The sequence below is a fragment of the Carassius auratus genome, chromosome 22, assembly GCF_003368295.1.
Source record: "Carassius auratus strain Wakin chromosome 22, ASM336829v1, whole genome shotgun sequence".
NCBI classification, from domain to species: Eukaryota; Metazoa; Chordata; class Actinopteri; order Cypriniformes; family Cyprinidae; genus Carassius; species Carassius auratus.
The window spans coordinates 28,139,850-28,154,764 of record NC_039264.1 but is presented as its reverse complement, the minus strand read 5'-3'; the positions used below and the strand labels follow the sequence as shown (position 1 = coordinate 28,154,764).

The 14,915-nt window shown below is 37.7% G+C and overlaps 1 protein-coding gene across 3 annotated transcripts; it reads right to left on the bottom strand.

The window, feature by feature from the left end:
* Positions 1–250: 250 nt before the first annotated feature.
* On the bottom strand, positions 251–10,901 carry LOC113040246 (extracellular matrix protein 2). Of its 3 annotated transcripts, none has more exons than XM_026198579.1 (10): positions 10,678–10,901; positions 8,214–8,463; positions 6,381–6,569; positions 5,537–6,259; positions 5,212–5,327; positions 3,954–4,089; positions 3,645–3,802; positions 3,205–3,344; positions 2,566–2,892; positions 251–1,032 (listed from the first exon to the last, which is right to left on the bottom strand). In XM_026198579.1, the coding sequence occupies exons 2-10, from the start codon at positions 8,452–8,454 to the stop codon at positions 864–866; spliced, it is 2,199 nt and encodes a 732-aa protein (XP_026054364.1). In that variant the 5' UTR covers positions 8,455–8,463; positions 10,678–10,901; the 3' UTR covers positions 251–863. The 3 variants fall into 3 exon arrangements, with proteins under 3 accessions (XP_026054364.1, XP_026054366.1, XP_026054365.1); XM_026198581.1 differs by lacking the exon at positions 10,678–10,901 and adding an exon at positions 9,954–9,977; XM_026198580.1 differs by lacking the exon at positions 10,678–10,901 and adding an exon at positions 8,539–8,795.
* Positions 10,902–14,915: the final 4,014 nt, after the last annotated feature.

The window sequence follows — 14,915 nt, the reverse complement described above, 5'->3', positions numbered from 1 at the left end:
GATCATTTACAGGGTTCATTAATGTGCTTCGGTCTGCAGTGATTCCATTCGCTCAGGACTTCTGTTGAGCACAGATGCTTTATACTAGGATATTTTGAGAAAGAAATACAATAGGCATTTTAGGAAATCTGTTTATGTGATAAGTTTAATTTAACTCTAACATCTGGGTAAAATAAGTGATTACGTGAAGAGAAAAATACATAGGAAAATGTTTAATTGAATCAGTATTGGTTTTCCCACTCAATTCTAAACTAGGCAAATACAAAACTTGAACCATGTAGATATCTTTCAATCATGCATCACAGTTCTCTCAGTAGTAAACGTCCTTTATTGGTCCTGCCTTAGTAAAATAAAAAAAAGTAAAAAAAATCCATTATGTAAGCATGTTGATTTTGGCTGCTTTCTTTTATAAACACTTAAGAAAACTCATGCATTCTGTTTTTCTTCACTACGACAGACAAACTTAATACTGTTATGACAAGAATAAGATACATCCCAACATAGAATACAAAGTTATAGTCTGCTCCTTTTTTTTTCCTCTTGAACTGTTATACAGTTGATTCATGCATCTTACAAAGACACGTCTAGACATGAGCGAACAACGACAGCGTTCTGCTATGAGCATTGAGCTGGTGATCATGTTCAGTCTTATCTGACTTATAAATGGAAGTTTATCAAACAAGACCTAAGCATAAGCATGCCAATTAGAGAGTCAATGACATTTATGGGACAATTTCTCTTTTTTGGGACAAAAAAAGTTATATTTTCATGATAACTGCACTTTTCACAGGTATCAACTTTATGTTTATGTTTACGGTCTTTAGTGGTTGTTACGAATATAATAATGGAACACAAGATTGCAGTTACTTAATCCTCTGAGGCTTTAAAACGACACTAGAGTAGGAGCGGACGCAGGAGAAAGCTGTTGGTGGGATTTTCCGGGGATCAAGGAAATTGTTCTCGAGGCGAAGGGCAACTAGATGAGAGTCATCGTCATTCAAGGGGTCACAGATGGCATCTTCTGATATGTGCCTGTTGGACAAAAAAACACTCAGGATCTCAAAGATTTGCATACATCACAAAGAAGAATCTATATTTTCTTGAATTGGGGTGCATCAATACAAAATTTCTGCACTGATACCATTTGTTAAGAATAACATCTGCTGATACTGATAGTTTGGTGCTTCTGCTTTTTATACCTTGTTTCAAATTAATGATAATTAATTTGAATTACACCACACAAAAACTTTTCTTCACACACAACCTTTTCCCAACCATTTGATTGACATGATATAGTCAGCCTTATAATAGCAGCAGTTTCTAAATAACTGGCCAATGTCTGATGTTTGTGCAGATAATAGTATTTATTGGCCAAAACTAATTATTGGATTGCACCCCTACTCTTGTATTCAGTTTCTTGTTTCTTACCACATTGGGAAGTAGTTTTTTTATTTATATTTATCATGAACCTTAAAGGGATAGTACACCCAAAAAATAAGAAATACACCATGATTTACTCACCCTCAAGACATCCTAGGTGCATATGATTTTATTCTTTCAGACAAATACAGTTGGAATTATATTTATAATGGCAGTGAATGGCTGCTGATATTCAATGGTCCAATTGAAGTCCAAAACAGTGCATCCATCCATTATAAAAAGAGCTCCAGGGGCTGAATAAAGGCCTTCTAAAGCAAAACGATGCATTTGAGTAAGAAAAATATTTGTATTTAAAACTTTATAAACAATAATCTCTAGCTTCTGCTGTCATATGTGCATTCACAAGAGAGTGATGTCCAGTGGATGATGTTGGATGAAGGTGTAGCGCAAGCTCTGCTGAGAAGTTACGAATGCAGAAGCACCCAGGAGAGAGCAAAACAAAACAAAAATTCATGAATTAGGAGGATTGTAAAAAAAATATTGTAGGATTTCAGTATGATCCAAGAGGAGTTTTTCCTTTGCTGTAAACAAAACTTGGTTTTTGTGAGACTAGCATATTCTCAGCGGAGTTTTTTGTATGCCTACATCACCCGCTAGACTCTCTGAACATGAGTATGATAGTTAGTGAAAGTTTGAGATTATGGTTTATTAAGTTTTAAATATAGATATTTTTCTTACACAAACGCATGAATTCACTTCAGGAGGTCTTTATTCACCCCCGAGCCATGTTAGGCACTTTTTTGGATGGATGCACTTTATTGGACTTCCTTTGGACTAATGAAAAAAAATAGCCATTCACTGCCATTATAAAGAGCCAGGACATTTTAAAATGTAATTCTGATTGGGAAAAAGTCATACACACCTAGGATTGCTTGAAGGTGAGTAATTCATGAGGTAATCTTAATTTTTGGATGAACTATCCCTTTGAATAAAAAAAACATCATTTGGCAATTGGCAAGGAAAATAAACTTCTTTTTCAAGATAAATTAAATAAATAAGTTGCTTTGAAGCTATGTAAATTGTCAAGTGCTATATAAATCTAAGATATTACTCAAAATCATAGACCACTGCTTCACAGGAAATTATGACAAACTCATTACTCTTTGCAAGAGGCAAGCAGTGTACCTTATTTTGTTGTTGTTAAGTCGTAGGAAATGTAACCCCGTCATCTCATTAATTCCCATCGGAATTGACGTAAGCTGGTTATGGTCTAGACAGAGTTCGGTCATAGTGTTGAAGGTGCCAAAGAAGGACTCTGGCTCAATAGCATCACCGTCCAGCTTGTTGTAAGAGAGGTAGAGGTACTCCAGGCCAGGCTCCATGTGTGCGAACACGTATCCTGGTATGCGTTCGATCTGGTTTCCAGCCAGCACCAGGTGAACCAGCGACTTTGGAAGGAAGGATGGAACCAGATAGAAGTTGTTGTGCGAGAGATCTACAGATTCCAGGTTCCTTTTAGATACAGTGAGAAAAGGCTAAGTGTTCATGTGTTTAAAAAAAGGGGGGAAATCCAGAAAGGGTTTTTTTACTTTTGTAAAATACACCACCTTTCAGTTCTTCCACAGAGCTATTGTGTTAAACTGTTGTGCCACTTTAGCATGCAATCTTTCAGTGCAAAAACATATTTACTAACCACTAAAAATTCATTGGAACCAAATGTCTTCTACTTCAATTTCCATTCTTTATGCCAAATTTTTATAAACAAAAGAGAGCAATATTTGCTTAAACAATGGTTTCATTGTTAACCTTTTTGAGAACACACACCTGTGATTAATCCAGGCTAAAGGTGCAATGCTTGACTCGTCTAATTTATTATGTCTTAGCACAACGACGTGAATGTTTGTGGTGTTGTTGAATGCCGTTTCAGAGATGTCTTCAATCAGATTGTTTTCGAGGTACAACTCCTAAAAGTCAAAGAGAGGATGAAGTAAACGGTTTGCTTTATTGAATAAAATATATAGATACTGTCGTTACTTGAGAATGCAATTAAATTTTACTTGAGCAGCTTCAGATTACTTTGTGGTAAAGTTGTGGGGTCGTTTTGTCATAATTGCTGATAAAGTGCCACTGGTTTCCCAAAAATACTGTAAAACCAGTGCTGGTTTATAGCCCACAAACTTGGACGCAGTTAAATGAACAAGATTGTTTGACAGCAATCTTGATGTTCTTTGACTTGAGAAGTAGTTCTCCATTTCGAAACTCACCAGTAGAGATGCAGGTAGGCCCTGAGGAATGGTACGGAAATGGTTTCTGCCTAGACGAAGGTAATTCAGCTCTTTGAGGGGCTTAAAGGCCTGTGGATTCACATTACCTTCACTGAGCAAGTTCCCCTCCATTTCCAACGTAACCAGACTGCTGAGACCTTCCAGGAATTATGAAGCAGTTTGTGAAAATATTGTGCTTTCATAGCACAACATTAGGTAAGGAACATCTAATGCTAGTATTAGTTGATTAAGTGTCAGCATCTTATAGATGTTTTAATTATGCATAGCAATTTAGCGTAACTCTTTTACCTTCAAAGCTGTTTTCCTCAATTTCTTTTAGATTGTTCTCATTTATCTTGAGCTCCTGGAGTGTTGGTGGGAGCTCAGAGGGAATTTGTTCCAGAAGGTTTCCATCCATGTACAGTCGAGACAGGAATTTAAGACCCTTTAAAAGAAAGTTACATAAAAATCACGTCATTAATCTTTAGGTGTGAAAAATAAAGGTCACATGCAATATGCTTTCGAAACCTTCAGTGAAAGTTTTCCACTTTCTGCCAACGCTTTGGATACTTGTCTTTTGTTAGTAATACATATCCATATGCCAAATCTATGTCTTTATTGTATATCTGATCGTAACTCCGACCTTTCTGATGAATTGACACATTCTGGGTACTGTATAAATATTACATATTTTTCAATACTTTGCCATCTGTTCATATGATGGGCATAGTTCTACTGGTTAGAGCCCAGCGAAAATAGGAAAGACTAGCATAACATACCCTCTGTTGTTTCTCTTGAACACATGCCATGGAATTTTGTTTTTGTATGAAAATCTGTGCAAAAAAAGCATGACTACAAATGTCAGGTACGAGTTGGTATAGTGTATTAGAGCAGGATTTGTGACTTCTGTAAAAGCCATATGGCTACGAACAGAGGAAACTGTTGGAGCTCATCAATGCTAGGTTTGCAGATGGTACTGTTTTTGCATGGCTGTAAACCGTTATGGAAGAAACGTTTGCTTCTTTAATTCACCTAAAGTTCAGCTGGAAGACATGAAGTAATTCATATGAATTTCTGAACAAAGGGGCAGCAGAGGAAAGTACATTATTTCAACTTCCAGAATACCGAATGAGCCTTAAAAAAAAATGTATGTTCATGTCAGTCTAATTGAGCAAATTTATACTCAGAATGGGTCCATTTCATGTCGACAGTCAGATTTTTTACACTTCTTATTTATTATCTGTCTACGTTAAGCAGACTTTAATTCCAGAAACAGTGCAACAATATTTCATTCTCACAGATCACATCAAGACATTATTCACATGTTTTGGGGGTCCTTTATGATATTTTCACACAAAGTCTGACGCGATTAACTGGCATGGACACATTTTTTGCACCACAGCCATTCAGTATCGCACCACATGTGTGGCATTTAAAAAAAACAACAACAAACAAACAAGAAAATTGCAGTTGGATCATTTGGGTGGTCACAACGTTTCTTTTGCCAAAAAGGATGTTTATGTGTTTGTTATTTGCAGTATGTGGTAAACTAGTATTCTGAACTTACTTTAAATGTTTGTGGATCTATGCCAGATGACACAATCTTGTTTTTCCCCAAGTCTATCCACTCCAAGTTGGGGATGCCATTGAATGCTCCAGCAGGGATGGTTTTGATTTCATTGCCTGTAATTTCATAATGCATGACAAGTTGTCAAAATTAGCCTCACTGGGATCTGTATACATGTACGTGCACTGTGTAAATACTGGCGTATGCACTGATTTGAATTAAATTTTTTGCATGTGTCTTAGGTAAGTGATCTAAGTTCCAATGCAGCGCCTGTATCTCTTTACGAGCTGTCAAGCGGATTATACAGGGATGTGGCATTCCTCACCCTGTAGGCTGAGTGATTTGAGCTCAGGGATGGATAGTGGAGGGATACCCGTCAGTTTAGCATTTTCACAGGTGACAGTGACGTCGGAGATCGAACAACCTTGAGGCAGCAATGTGGTAACCATCTCCGAATCCTCCTCGACTACATCCGTTTCCTCTTCGCCCAGTTCGCGGTCCTCCTCGACTGGTTCGGTTGGCTCTTGAAGAGCTAAGAGAGAAGGAGAATTTGCTGCTCTCGTTGGTGGCACTGGGGGCATTTGGAAAACGTCCCCCCTCAACCAAACCGTGTCCTCGTCTTCAGCGGCCTCATCTCCACGGAGTCCTTCCTTGGCACGTTCGGCTGCTTCTTCCAGTGCTCTTATCATCTCTCTTTGCTCCATCTCCAGTCTTCGAGCCCTGTCCTCCTCAACCCTCCGCTGTTCTTCCATCCTTCTTTTCCTCTCTTCCGCTGCTGCTCTCTCCTCTTCCTCCTCTCGTAGCCTCCTTAGCTCCTCCTCTTTTTCTCGGGCTTCTTTCGCCTCTTTTAACTTTTTCTGTCTCTCAGCTTCTTCTTTCTTCTGCTTCTTCCTCTGCTTGCGCTCAGCGTCTTTTTTGCGAATCCGTTCCTCTTCATCCTGTTTTAGTCTTTCTTTCTTATCTCTCTGGCTTTGTGATATTTCAGTATAGGGATCGTCAAGATCGATGGGAGAAGGAGGTTCACCGGAAAAGTCAGGGGCATCGACAACTAAAAATGTGACAATTTTGAGTTTAAACAAGGAGAAATTAAACATAATTTATATATAAAATAAACTTGCGGTTCTAATGCCATGCTTTGGTTTAACTTCAATAATGCTGCTTTTACAAACCTGGGTCAATGCAAATTGGGCAGCACTCTCCGATTGGTTGAAATTTGAGTTGGCACCGCAAGGCGGGACAAAGTATTCGGTCGCAGACCATCTCACCGCTGGAACACAGGCAGTTCACGCATGGCTTTGGCGACCACACCGTTTTATCGTACATGGTGATGCCTCGAAATATACAGTGCTCTGATTTAGCTGGAATAGTTATACAAAAAAAGAAGGAAATGTAGAAATGTGATCAATATAAAACCTTTCAGGAGCATAAAATTAGCTTTGCTTTAAGGGATAGTTCACCCAACAATGTAAATTCTGTCATTAATTACTCGCCCTCATGTCGTTCCAAACCTGTAAGACATTCGTTCATCTTCAGAAAACAAATCTGAGGGTTTTGTGACCCAGCATAGACAGTGACACAACTAGCACATTTAAGGCCCAGAAAGGTAACAAGGACCTTGTTAAAATAGTCTGTGTAACATCAGTAACATAGGACATCAGTGGAGCATCCTAAGGGTGAGCAAATTATAACAATTTAAATTTTGGGGTGAAATTGAGTGAAGTTTGGGAAACGTTGCGACTAAATCATTACAAAGAATCAGTTCAGACCAATGAATTGTTCTGATTAAATTTTGGTGTCATTACGATACCTTGAAAATGTCTCAAGGCTGCCACTTTCTATGTTGATCTGATTAATTATTTTTCAAATAATGAGTAAAACTTATTGCTACTGATTGAAAACAGAATCCGACACACGGTAGAGCGGAACGAGTTATCCCCTTGTATCACAAAAAAAAAAAGTGACGATTCTAGTCAACCAATCAACATTGTGCTGTGAGTTTAGCTCCACCCTTTTGGTAGCCTTTGGGGACCCCAACAGAAGGGTACAAAAAAGTGATACGCTACGGTTCGCTATTTTGGTACCGTTCACAACTTCTGACAGTGGAAACGGAAATGATTGCATACTGTACTGTACTGTACCGAACCATACCGCTCAGTGGAAACGAGCCATTAGTAGTCAATGGTTTACACATGCTAGTAATACAGTAGTAAAAACGAGTCCGCTGGGAAGAAGTGTTTTATTTCTGTTGTTTTCTGGGTTCTTACTGACAACATATGTTTTGTCTTTCACTCGCACTTCTTAGGCTAAGAATTAATTACAGATCTGTTATTGACTCTAATGCTAAAGACACTTAAAGTGTGTTGTTTTTACCAATGAAAGCTGGTGGCACCATCTGTGTTTTCGCTGTGGTGCAAGTGGATGTTTGCTTTTTACGGAATTGCACGTTCACACTGTCACATGTTGTCAGTGTATAATCATGTGGTCCGTGTTCAGAACTGACTGTTACCACCTTGGGCAGAATGGTCATGTACTATAGCATATAAACAAACCAATGTGACCCTAAGCTAGAAGGCGGTTTGAAGACTCTCAATGTATACTTGCATTACTTTTTTTCAGCCTGTTGAAGTAAGGATCATGCTTTCACAGCATCTACTGCAAAAAAAGCATTTACTCTTAAAAAAATAAAAAGATCTCTTATACAAATAAACTCCCCCTTGCTTATCCTTCGCTTATAATAGACTTCACTGACATCTACACTGATGAATATAATACTGCTGGTTGAATGATATGTCATGCTTTTGTTGATTTTTGTTGTTCAATTGCACAATATATAAGGCAAGTCAGTTAAATTTCAATATATATACACACACAGTTGATTTATTACTTTGATTTTTATGTCTAAAAAGTCACCCACTAGTCATTATTCAACTTTTTGTAGAATGGCCCTATTTAAATTATGAATAGTTTCTAAGTTGACAAACTGTAACTTTCTTTACACTGACCTGCAGTCACTTCGTAGTTTGGCTTTGGCTCCTTGTACGACTCAATGAAAATAGATCCATCTTGTGCATTGCTCTCTGCTGTTCTTCCCTGCTGCAAGGCGGTATTAGATGTCTGTTTTCGTGCTCGTTTTGGTCCAACACCTCGTCTTCTACCTCGTGCCAAGGGACGTCTCTGATCATTTGCGAGGCTGAAGTTCAGACAGGCGAGGAATGACAGTGCCAGAATCAGGTTTAGTCTCATGGCTGAAGCCTGTGGGATAAAACAGAGGCATTTCAGCCCTACGTGTTCCTCATATAACTCTGTTAATGTATACTGTCAGCGTACATATTTCCATAATGATAAGTTACGGCATCACAGGTGATCCAGCCTTTAAAAGCTTGACCCTGGAGAGCCAGACAGCTTTGATGGAATAGTAGCCTTTAACACCTTTACTGTAAGAGTAAGGAGTAAAACTGTTATTTGGATGTGTGACGGGTGGTGTTTAGAGGACTGCAGGAGGTTTTAAGTATTGTGTTCAAATGTAACAATCATAGCACCACTTTTAGTAAGAACAGACTTGGTCTTGATGACATTTAGGGTTGTAGCGATGGGAACTACAGCTCATTTGAGCAAATTTCGTTTTTTAGAAAAGTTTGTGTAAATGTTTGGCTCCACATCATTGACTCAAGTTATTCCAATGTGCCATATTAAATGATCTCAAACGTTCCAATAAAGCCATATGTGCGCACATATTGCTGTTCATTGGGTTGTTTCATGTTTAATTAATAGTGTTTATGGTCAGTTCACTCAGTTCAGTTTGTTGCAGCCACAATTCAGCTCATTAAAACAGTCATTTAGAACTTAAATATAATTTGCAAGACTTGGCTGAAAAAAGGTTTTGGATGATGTAGCAATATCATTAAAATCCTATATGCGTCAGTTCTTTCAGTCAAATGTCTGAAAGAGATGTTTCTTGGTTCAGTGAATCGAGTTTGAGATTGAGTTATTAATCGGGATCATTGCATTTCAATAAGCTGAATGGTCATGGAATCTCTTTATGCTGATAGCAGTTTCCAAATTGAAATCAAATGATTAGTTTATTAGTGGAATGGTTATTATTTTAAGTTAAAATTTCAATTATTAGTAGAATAGTAACATGAACTCTTTACATTGTGTTCAAAACAAAAAGCTGGTAGCAGTTTTATTAATTGCAGGCATATTTTACATTAAAATTATTAGTGGAATGGTAATGGAATTGTTTTTAGTTTAAATTAGTTCCCCCAAAAATGAAATTCTGTCATTAATTACTCACCCTCATATCGCTCCAAACCCGTAAGACCTTCATTCATCTTCAAAACACAAATTAAGATATTTTTGATTTGGATGAAATCCGAGAGCTTTCTGATCCTGCATAGACAGCAACACCCAGAAACATGAGTTTCTTTATTCAACTTTATTCAACAAATTCATTTTTTTGGCGAACTATCCCTTTAAATTATTGGTAATTAGTTTAAGTGGAAATTTAATAGAAACTCTTTACATTGTTTTCACATGGTAAGAAATTATAAGTTTAAATCTTATTATTTCTGTGAATAGGTTTTTTTTTTGTCAGTTCACAAGACTTAAACTAATAAATTTGTAATTCAGAAATACAGGTTTGAAGTTTTAAACACAGCAAAGAGTTTGTTACCATTCTATCGTATTTTATTTGAAAATATATCAGTGCATCATGCCTCCTGTTAGAAAGATTTTTAGCTTACATGCTGAAGTTTTTGTATAGATCTGTTACTTGCATAACAAAGTTTGAATATCTTGCAGAAAAGTCCGAGCCAGACGTGGAAAAGATGACGACATCGGTTACCCTGACTTACAGTAATGGGAAACCAGAATAAAATCAACAGCTGAGCAACGCTGATATGAGTGCAGGGGGCGTCTACAAGCGTCAGTCCGACCCTGAGGCAAAGTCATACAGTTAGCATTAAATCAGAACTGCGGTGAGATGAAGCAAAGAAAAAAACCTTTTAATTAAGCTCTGTAGGATGACCAGGCTCAGATGGAAAGACTCAATAAAACCCAGAGCTTAGACAGAGAACGAGAGGGCTGAAATATACTGCCATGAGTAAAAACATCCTAGCGGGGGGTGCATGATATGGGGTCCCGCTCTCTCAACGCTGTAATGAAAACCAGGTACAGTAAAGACATAAGCACTTTCACAGTCCTGCAGCTGTACGCTAGCGCTTCAGCAAGGAGACGGACCTATTTCCAAAGACATTTGTCGTCACTCCATCTGCAAACGTCTCAAATGTTTAGCGAAGAAAGTTCCAAACTGCATGCAATGAGAATTTTTAATCTATAAACCCGTAAAAATGTGTCATGCACCCCGCGGATGGAAAAAGCAAACAATTATCGTGTTATACAGAAAGTGTTTTACGACATTACTGAGGGTGAGAGCTGAAAGAGAGGAGAGATTGGTTTGTACGTTACCACTGGTTTCGGGCGGTTTTGTGAGGCCAAATATTTCCGCTCTTTCCGCAAAAGCTGTGGGATTTGCCAGCAACGCAAGAAGTGTGTGTGCGTCTGCTCCGCAGCAAGGACGCTGATAAATGTCAAAAACAGACAGGGGCTGCTCTAGCGTTTAGTCGGGACTTGCTCGAGCAGAACTTCTCCAGTTCTGTCTCTGAAAGATTCAGTCAAATGAGGGTCGTGACAAGATACTGCCTCTCTCAGGCGAAAGAACTTGGTGATTTTGTGTGACCTAATTACTAGGCTAGGAAGGGTACTGTACTCAAACAAAGAGGTAACATCTGGCTTGTCATTAACGTCTCTGTAAAAACATTGTGTAAGTGCAGAAAATGGGCTGCAAATGCACACAGTGTTGCTTGAATAAGCTGATCAGAGGACGTCTGGACTGGTTTTCAAGCTTTTCTGGATGGGTCTTCAAGTCAGCCCCCTACTGCCCAATAAGATGGCCCCATCTCCCATTTCAGAGGGTGGGCATGTTGAGCCGAGAAGAAAAATCTCCGCTTTCTGTTCTTTCAGTTTTGTATGGAGGGGTCGTGGTCAAACAGCCATGTGCTATAATTAGATTGGTATGCTCAAAAGTTTTCTTCTGTGGTCCATTATTTTAAGAAACCAAACTCTTGAAGGATATATTAGGGCAATTAGTGTCTGTATAATAAACGGTAAAAACAGAAGCTGATAACAAACCAATTTAAGATTTAGACAAAATCTGGCCAATTAGTTTGTATATCTTTCCTCTGCCAATGACAATGTTTCCGAGGGAAGCTAGTCATGCTTTGCGTGACCTAACTGTTGTGTAAAAGATTTAAGAATACAAGATTTAAGTGAAGATTACTAGTTAGTGTATTTTTACTGTTAGAAATATTACACTCACCCAACAGATACGCCATTGTTATTTCAGTCGTTTATCACATTAACGTTTTATATTTTAGATCATTTGACAAATAAACAAACTGTTTGGTTGTTGTGACTAGAAGGTTTGATTCATTGTCCGTAGACAAATGTGTTAAACTCAAGTTTAATAGCAATTCCTTATGAAGATTTGTCAAATCAGACAGCCAATTAAATTTAACTCGTTGTTTATGAATGAAAGTATTAAAAGTTTAAAACTGGTGCAAACACTGTTTATGCACTTAAAAGTTTGACATTTTGTAAATAACCTTGAAGAAACCCTGCATAGTCTTTAATGAGCAGAAATTACTCCATGCTTGTTTATTCTCGGGTTAAGCGCGGACAAACTAGCGGATGGACAGATGAGTTTTAGACATTTTCCAGAGCTTTCAGAATTAAACAACCTCCAGATTTCCTGAGATGCTAAATCGCAAACACATCCAGCCTTTGATTAAGGCGGATATCACTCTTACACGAGCGAATGTTTTGTCGTTCCTTGCGACATCTCATCTAGTGCAAGTAACCTATGAGTTGTAATGTGTATGTTAGCGACAGAACTATAAATAGATGAGTTTTATGAGACGTAGATCAAACGAGAGTTTAACTGAAGTGTGCAATGAATGGTGTAAGATGTTTCAGCACCGTAGGATGTTTTGACTTGCCATCAGGTAATGACCGGAGCTTAGTGACTCAGCCAGCTGGAATGAACAGCTGCCACTGTTCTTTATACTTAGACTTTCTTTATACATTTTCCTTGTCTTAATTGTGCATGATTCATTAGTGTATTTGAATCCAAAGGAAAAATACCATCTTCAAAATAAATGTACTTGCTCCGCCTTTCAAATGGCTTTCCTGTTCAGATGACGCTAGCAAGACAATCCCATCCTTTTAATAAACTACCTGCCCTACAGAAACCACTTTTCGACTTCTAGTCCCTCCCTATCTACTCTTTTCATGGAAGTAAAATGGATTCCCCATGCATTTCCACACTTACTGTTCACATCTTCGTGAGTTACGAGGATTGGACGTTCTTCTGGTTTTGTTTGGTTGTAGACCCAACCAACACGACGTTCTTTTCTTGAAGAAACTCACCAGAGGATGTTGAATTTAGGATGTCTTTAAAAAATATATCACTTTTTCCACAGATTAACTCCATTTGGTTAGAATGGTCTGTATAATATCAAGGACCATTTGAGATGTACTTTGAGACCCAGAAGACTGTTTCACACACATGCCTTGCACCGCGATAATGTTTTTTCGTTGCGTTCAGACATCTCTTTCCACTGCGGTAATGTCGGTTTGCTTCAGCATCTGGTTCAGTATATTTCCTTATGGAACTTTTTAACATAATGGAAGATTTTATGTTTTGCAAGAGAGCTAAAGCACTCAGCAGTGGCATGTGTGTAGTCAGCGGTTTTGTGTTTCTTTCCTTTTTGCTGGGTACCTCGAATTTCACCTTCGAGGCATTTCGATTGACAATTCAGTTTTGGGTCATCTACTGTTAACAAACCTTGGTGTAAATTAAATAATGATTAAATATTCAACTCCAAAGTTTCCGAAAATGTTCTCGGAGTCTGAGGATTGCAGCTTTTCAGATTTCTCTGGTTAGGTTTTCAAACAATCCAGTATTGGCCTCTGAAAAAGGCCCAGAGACTCTGGTTGTCCTTGTCTGGTGTTTTAATAACTGTTGACAGAGATCCGCGGGGAGTATAACGTGTCGCTCCAGGATCAGACAATAGAGGTATAGAGTTCAAATAATGGTTGGGTTGTGAAACGGATGCTAAATTAATGGCTTAGTTCAAAGAAGCCTTGAAACCTTTGGTCAGACCTCTGTCACGTTTACCGAAAATAGTGGTGGTGTCTTTTAAATAACTGTTAAATGTTTTAGGTTAACACGTTGACAGAAAATGCTTCATGAACTTATTACAGTATTTATTGGGGGGTGGGGGTGGCAAATGCTTTAATTATATGCTAGTTTTCCCAAACAGGTTCAAAATCTTTCATGTAAAAAGCTAGCAAAAATAAGATTTGTAAAAGCATGCAACAACAACAACAAAAAAGGGTTTGCATTAGAGCCTATTTATAACTACATATTTGAAAATGTTTTTTTTATTTTTTAAATGAATTTAATCTGTGCTAAAGGTGTGCAAGAAATAAACTGGAAAGAATATAGTCATTGTGAGTAAATACTTATTACACAACTCATCGACTGACCTGGATCAATGCGTAAACGTGTAAAAATAAACATATGCAAAAATGTAAATGCCTCGCTCTAAGAACATAACAGTGTTTAGTCTCCACAAGGTCGTAAGGAACATCGCAATCACAAACTCAGACAGGTTTCGAGATATTCTTTTAGAGAAAGTCTCGGTGTTTACCAGAGGAAACATCAAGTTAATGGTGTAACCGACAGCATTTCCCAACTGTGTTATGTGGCAATTGGGAAAAAATTTCTGGAAAGTCTGATGGGTTTGTCTAAGGGATTTTCTGACGTCTTTGTTGGTTGATTGTAGGAACATGGTGTGAATTATCATATGTTTTTAATGACCTAGTTTGAAATGCAGACAAATGAGGAGTTAAATTTAAGAGCGATTTAATTAGATGTCTTAATTACTTACTTCAACATACTTAGTACCTTTACATGTTTAATATGTAATTAAGGGACAGGGTAAGTAAGGGTATAATTTCTAACTGTATTTAGTGGTTTGTGCAAGAAATGGAAACATTTTTTCTTCTTTTATTTTATTATTTACTGTCAGTTTTAAAGGGTTCTGTGTATTCAATCTTCTCTTCTGTGGTTTAGAGTCCTGAAGGCAGGCCTATTAAATGTCTTCAACTCAACTAATTATTAAAAAACACTTGGTGTATTAAAGGAATGGTTAAATGTCTGTGTATTTCTGTGGAATATTCTGGATTCTTTCTCAGTATAACGGCGTTAAATCTACTCAATGAATCGATCTAATTTATGAAACTGATCTGATGTACTCATTAATGAATTAGGTTGATCCAGTTTTCAAGTTACTGCCTCAATTGTCAATGAATAATGAAATGAATATTACTTCAGAAGACTTTTGAATTTACACGTATGCATTTAGCAGATACTTTTGTCCATGGCCATTTATAAAAGAGGAAGAAAAAAAGCTATTCGGCAAGAGTATGTACCAATTTTTGTTGGTGATTTTGGAGACTAAAAGCCCTTGTCCTTGTTGACTGTATTTGAATATTTAATTATGTAGTAGCCAGGACGTTCTTGAAGAATTCTCTTTTTGTGTCACATGAAAGAAAGTCAAAACCCTTGGCACTGGGGGAAT

Bases quoted from the DNA above. Each gene is read 5' to 3' on its own strand.
- LOC113040246 (XM_026198579.1), bottom strand. From the start codon at position 8,454: ATGAGACTAAACCTGATTCTGGCACTGTCATTCCTCGCCTGTCTGAAC. The intron at 3,345-3,644 runs GTGAGTTTCGAA...TTTGACTTTTAG, and splicing joins GCCTACCTGCATCTCTACTG to GAGTTGTACCTCGAAAACAA. The intron at 1,033-2,565 runs GTACACTGCTTG...TTTGTCCAACAG, and splicing joins CTTAACAACAACAAAATAAG to GCACATATCAGAAGATGCCA.